The following is a 6,126-nucleotide window of genomic DNA, read 5'->3' as shown; positions in this document are numbered from 1 at the left end:
CTGCTTTGCTCTTAGCTACCATCATCTTTTGCCTGGACTACTGCAATACCTTCCTCCCTGGTCTCCTGGGGCCTCTACCCTTGCTCTCTGCAGTCCATCCTCCCCACAGCAGCCAGGGACCGTGCTGAACCTAAGACAGATCACATCCCTTCTCTACTCAAAACCCTCCCATGGCTCCCCATTCTTCTCAGAGTAAAAGCAAATCTTTCCCATGATCCACAAGGCCCTAAGCAACCTGGCTTTGCTGATACTCTCTGACCTCATTTCGTACTATTCTTCCACTTGCTCACTCGGCCCCAGCTCCACTGGCTTCCTCTCTGTTGTTCAAACATGCTTGGGATGGGCCCACCTCAGGGCCTTTGCACTTACCATTCTCTCTGCCTGGGACACCCTACCCCTAGAGACCTATAGGGCTCCCTTCTCCCCTCCTTTAGGTCTCTGCACCTCAGAAAGGCTTTCCCTGACCACTGTGTCTAAAATCTACCCCACTGCCATAGCTGAGTCTTCCTAACAGGAATCACTTCTAGAACTTGTTTGTTCACTGACTCAGGAACCGTGCCTGGAACAGTGTCGGCACACAGTAGGTGCTTAGTGAGAGGCTGTAGAATGAATATATGATCCTGGTCGGTCCTGTGTCTCTGCTGCCTTCAGGCCGGCACTGGACAGTGATGGAGGCCTGGAGGGCGGCGGGGAGGAAGCAGGAAGAGCAGGTACAGGGAGGTGGGGCTGTGTTCTTCTAAGCAGAACAAAGAACAGCAATTCCTATTTGTCGAGAGCACCTACTGTCTGCCGTGAACTTCATATCCGGCGACTGTCTGTATTAACAGATGAGGAAACCGGCCCAGAGAAGTGAAGTGACTTCTCTAAGGCCCCACAGTGACAGACGGCTCAGTGGGACTTGAACCCAAGCCTGCCCAACTCCAGAGCTTTCCCGCCTCACCTGGGGCTGGGGGTGGGGTCGCCAGGCATCCTGTACATCTAGTACGGTCCTCTACTGACTTCGTCAGAACGCCCCGAAGGTCCCGCATTCAGCTTTTTCCAGGAAACCACAAATTTTCAGCAGAGTTATGTTTCAAATGTAGCTGGGTGTTAAATTTGCTAAATCCGCCAGCCCTACCCAAGGAGGAGCTGCGACTCCAGGCCCAGGGCTTCAGCGAGTACCCCCGCCCAGGACCCCGATGTTTTTCCGGGCGAATCAGCCGCCTGTCCTTACTTAGGCCTTGGAAACGCGTGGAGCCTCGAAACCGAATCCTCTTTCCTGGAATAGGGAACTGGGGATTCCTGAGCCGGTCGCAGCCCCTTTAAGAGTGGTTTCGGGGGCGGGCCCAAGGGGGGCGTGGCGAATCCGGGGGCGGGCCGGGCCGGGGCCGGCCAATCCGGGGGCGGGCCCGGCGCGGGCGGGCCGGGAAGGGTTAAAGGGGCGCGCCCGCGGGCGGTGGACCGTCCGGCTGCCCCCGCCTCCTTCCGTCCGAGCCGTGCTCTCCCGCGGCTGCGCCGGCCCGGCAGTCCCGGAGACAAAGCAGCGCCGCCGCGGTCGCCGCCCCCGAGCGGGTCCCGGGCCATGGCCGGGCCGCCCCCCGGCCCCGCTCCTCCCGTGCCGCCGCCGCCCTAGGCCGCGCCGCGAGGTAAGGCCGGCCCGGGGGACCTGCGGGGGGCGCGCGCCGGGCCGCGTGGGTGGGCCTCGGGGTCCCCGGCCGTCCGGAGAGCGCGGGGATCGGCCCTCGCGCGCCTCACTCCGGCGTGATTCCCCCACTCGGGACCCCCGCTGCCGGGCGGACGGGGCCGATGACCCCGGCCCCATAGGGGACCTCGGCCGCGGGGGACCCTGCGCACAGGCCGCCGTCGGCTCCCCCTGCGGTCGCTGACCCCCACGTGGGGCTCTGGCTGTCCTTTAGGGGACACCCCACACAAAGGGGCAGGGCAGCCGGGAGCGGGGCGAGACCCGGAGGACCAGCCTCTGCGGGGCTGCCTCCAGCCTGCGGGGGTCCCGGTCCCCGGCCCCAGTCCGGGCAGGCGGGGCGGGCGCGCTCGAGGGCTCGCGGCACGTGTCGCTCGGCCTGCACCTGCCACACCCCCTCTCCCCGAGGCCCACTGCTGGGGGACCCTGGTGGGAGCCGAATCCAAGGCCAGGACCTGCCGGTCCGGCTTCTTTCCTTGAAGTGAGCGCCACGGTGCCGTGCCTCCGTTTCCTGCAAGTGCTGGTTTCTGGGCCAGCTGTGTCCCTGGAGCCCTTGGACAGCGTCTTTGGGCGCGCTCACTCCCTGCGAAGCATCTTGCAAAAATGGCTCTCCAGGATTCACTTATTCCAGCCGCCCCGAGGGCCGGATGTTACCCTCACCTGATAGGGGCTGCGAGCCCAGACCGTGGTGCGGGCGTCCTGGGGCCTTCCCGTAGCTGCCAGTGGGTTTCCCTCATTTAGCCCACTGCACCCTCCCCAGCGCATCTGAGGCTCGGAAAGGTGAGGTGGTTTCCTCAAGGCCCCCAGCCCACCCTGGAGGAGGCGAGAACTTGGCCCCTTCAGCTTCCTGCCGGCCGCAGGCCGTTGAATCAGCGGACTCTGAACTTCTTGGAAAACAGCGTGAGTGCGGGGAGATAAGCGGGACCGGGTCCTCCCAGGGGCCCTGCTGCTTCCTGCCCCCCTTTCGTGCTGGGCTGGAGCTGGCGGGGCCATGGGTAGGACCGGGTGCCACGCCACCGGTGACGGGGGGCAGGCTGGCCCCGTTTGGGCAGCAGAGGGAGGAGGGCCGCCCAGCGTGAGGGGACCTCAAGATCAGCCCCTTTGGGCAGGGTGCCTAGAACATGCGACTCTGGGCAGAGCCTTGTGCCTTTGGACAAGTTGCTTGACCTCTCTGTGTCTCAGTTTCTGCAGGTGAATGCAGGATGGGGCACAGTCCCGTCTCGGGCTGTTGAGAGCTGTGGGACGATAACTCTGATTCGTTCCACAGGGCTGTGAGCGCCAACTACATGCCAAGCGCGGGAGTCCCCTGCCTCCTCGAGCAGGCAGAGATGACGCAGGTGAGTTTCGGTTGGGGTGCAGGAGAGGGGCGGGGGTCCCTGGACACAGGGCGGGTGGGGCCCGCCTCCCTGAGCTCCAACTGCAGGACGAGGAGCCGGCCCTGGGAAGATAGGGGAAGGGCATGCCAGGCAGAGGGAACAGCCCGGCCCAGGCCCCGAGGTGGGAGAATGCCCCATGCGTATGAGGAACAGCAAGGGGGCCAGGGTGGCTGGAGCTGCGTGACAGCGGGGCCGAGAGGTGGGGGGGGGGGGGCCTGGGGGGCGGCGGGGGACCGAGCCTGATCCTCAGCAATCGGGAGCCATGGGGGGTTTAGGGCGGAGGAGGCTGTGGTTGGGCTTCATTGTAACAGGGTCCCTCAGTGGGGCCCGGCGAGGGGCCTGGGAGGGAGTTAGGATCTTGCCCTGGAGAACATGGCCTGGAAGGGGCGAGGACGCAGGCCGGGGACTAGTGGAGGGGCTCCGGAGCCGTCTGGGCAGCCATCACGGGGCCTGGAAGGGGAGGGCAGTGGGCAGAGAGGGCCTGCTGAGGGGGAAGAGGTCGGAGGGGGTCAGCCGGACGTGATGAGTGATCAGGGTTGGTGCAGGGGAACCAAGGGCCATCTGCTCACAGCACTGAGGGCAGCACTTGGGGGCCAAGAAGAAAGTCAACAGCTACCGCCGGGTGCCTGGTTCCGTGCTGAGTGTTTCTACACGGTCACTGTGCCATCGTCACAGCAACCCAGACCTAGGCACTGTTGTGATCCCGTTTTACAGATGTGGAAACAGAGGCCCAGAGAGGCTTAAAGCTTGCCCAGGGTCACACAGCCCTAACACTGCAGAACTGACACTTGAGTCCAGAGAAGAGCAAGTCGAGACCACAGCTGGGCAGAGGCCGGCGAGGTGAGTGGTGGCCTGAGAGGCAGGAGGGAAATGGGGCGAGTAGGGTGGGTGGTTCCTGAGGGAAACGGGGCCAGGTTCACCTGGGAGTTGTTGTGGCGGGGAGGGAATGCATGAGTCCCATTTTGCAGAGAGAGAAACTCAGGCTCAGAGAGGGGCAGCCCATGTCTGAAGTCACACAGCTCAGGGAGGCAGAGCAGGGATTAAAGACCCTGAGCCTTCATGGGCTCTGGCCTTGTCCTGGCTGCTAGGTCAGGACAGGCTGATCTCCACTACTAAATCACGGCTCATGTTGCCTCTTCCAGGAAGCCTTCCTTGACTGACTAGGCAAGTGAGATGAGGGAGCAATCGCCCCCTCTGCCCTGGGTCAGGTTGCCTGGCTGGGCCCCCTGTGACCTGCTGCTCCCAGGAGAGCCACCACCCATACCTCATTCCTCCAAGGCCTGAGTAAGGCACCACGCAAGCTGGGAAAGAACATTAATTGAGCGCCTACTGCATTCTAGCTGCTTGACCTACTTTGCCTCTTGAGAAATGTAGCTACTGTCCTATGTAGAGTGGGGTTGTGAGGCAGGAGCATGAGGTGGGTCCTCAAAGTGGCCATGCAAAACCCCAGGGGAAGGTGTGGCCACATTGGACACCCTGTACCACCTCCCGACAAGTCCTGCCTGGCCAGTGTTGCCCTGGGCAAAGGCGGATAAAATCACGGGGCCAAGTGCATAGATTCCTCAGTGCGCTCCCCATCCCCTGCCTGTAAGTGTGGGCCCCGCCCTGGGCCCTTTATCTGGATTATTTCATAACAGTCTTTTCTGTCACTCTGAATGCATCCACCACCTCTCCCCTTCCTCACTTGGATCCAGCCTCACCAGCCTCCTGGCTGTCCCCCAACACCAGCAGCAGGTCCCCACCTCAGGGCCTTTGCACTTGCTGTTCCCTCTGCCTGGCATGTCCCAGGGGTTCCCTTCCTCACCTCCTGCAGGTCTCTGTTCAGATGTCACCTTCTCAGTACAGCCTTCTCGACCCCCCTGTTGAAATCAAACACTCCTCTTGTCCCAGCACTCCTGACCCCCTCCCTGTCAGACTTTCCACAGCACGTAAGACCATCTGGCAGATGTATTTCATCTGTTTGTTAACTGTCTGCTCCGTTCACCTGCACTGGCACGTGAGCACCACGAGCGACCTCCCCGTTTTCTTTACTGCTGTATTCCCAGTGCCTGGCATGCAGTAGGTGCTTAATAAATGTTTGATGAATGAAGGCCCTCCAATCCTCTGAAGTGGGGTCTGTTTACACCCACATTTCATGGGGGCCGTCAGAGCTGAGCTAGGAAATCAGCAGAGCTGGCGCCCGCTGGGGACCACCGAAGGGCAGCGGGTCTGGTCCCGGGGATGATGGAAACAGCTGCCTGGAATGAGGCCTGGCTTTGAACGTCAGCTGCGCCCAACGAGCTTGGTGGCCCTGGGCGAGTCTCTAACCTCTCTGTGCTGTCTCTCCATCTGTCACGTGCGGTCACGCCAGTCCCTGCCAGCTTGGCTTGGCCGCCAGATTAAGCGAGGGGAGATGCACGAGATGGGGGGCACGCAGTGGGGAGGAGCCCCCAACAGTATTGGGGCGGGAGGACAGCAGGAGGGTCAGGAGCCTGGCCTCTGGGGCCGGTCCCACGGGGCTTCCGGTCTTGGCTCTGCTTCTGCAGGGCCGCGTGCGTGAGCCTGGGCGGGGCCCTGGAGCGCTTTGAGCCTCAGTTTCCCCCCCACCGCCCGCGGAAGGGGGAGGGGCGCGGGCCCCGGGAGGCGCTGGGGCGGCGGGTGACCCTGGCTCCCCGCAGGCAGGCGGCCATGAAGCTCAACGAGCGCAGCCTGGCCTCGTACGCGACGAGCGGCGCGCCGGCCGACCGCGCGGGCTTCCTGTTCCAGCGCGCGGGCCGCGCCGCCGCCTACCTGCGCCGCTGGTTCGTGCTGCGCGGCAACATGCTCTTCTACTTCGAGGACGCGGCCAGCCGCGAGCCGGCGGGCGTCGTCATCCTGGAGGGCTGCACGGTGGAGCTGGTGGAGGCCGCCGAGGAGTTCGCCTTCGCCGTGCGCTTCGCGGGCGCCCGCGCGCGCGCCTACGAGCTGGCGGCCGAGAGCCAGGCGGCGCTGGAGGGCTGGGTGAAGGCGCTGTCGCGCGCCAGCTTCGACTACCTGCGCCTCGTCGTGCGCGAGCTTGAGCGCCAGCTGGCCGCCGTGCGCGGCCCCGCGCCC

At 63.8% G+C, this 6,126-nt stretch overlaps 1 protein-coding gene across 1 annotated transcript in view; it reads left to right on the top strand.

The window, feature by feature from the left end:
* Positions 1-1,437: 1,437 nt before the first annotated feature.
* Positions 1,438-6,126, top strand: part of PHETA1 (PH domain containing endocytic trafficking adaptor 1) — a 10,843-nt gene continuing 6,154 nt past the window's right edge. The window contains exons 1-6 of the mRNA XM_046641019.1: positions 1,438-1,625; positions 2,439-2,578; positions 2,946-3,015; positions 3,769-3,894; positions 4,197-4,338; positions 5,712-6,122. Of these exons, the coding sequence (XP_046496975.1) occupies positions 5,722-6,122 (401 nt within the window). The 5' untranslated portion in view covers positions 1,438-1,625; positions 2,439-2,578; positions 2,946-3,015; ... (1 more) ...; positions 4,197-4,338; positions 5,712-5,721. The remainder of the gene's footprint in view (positions 1,626-2,438; positions 2,579-2,945; positions 3,016-3,768; positions 3,895-4,196; positions 4,339-5,711; positions 6,123-6,126) is intronic.

The sequence above is a fragment of the Equus quagga genome, chromosome 15, assembly GCF_021613505.1.
Source record: "Equus quagga isolate Etosha38 chromosome 15, UCLA_HA_Equagga_1.0, whole genome shotgun sequence".
Lineage (NCBI taxonomy): Eukaryota > Metazoa > Chordata > Mammalia > Perissodactyla > Equidae > Equus > Equus quagga.
This window is presented reverse-complemented; position numbering and strand designations above follow the sequence as displayed.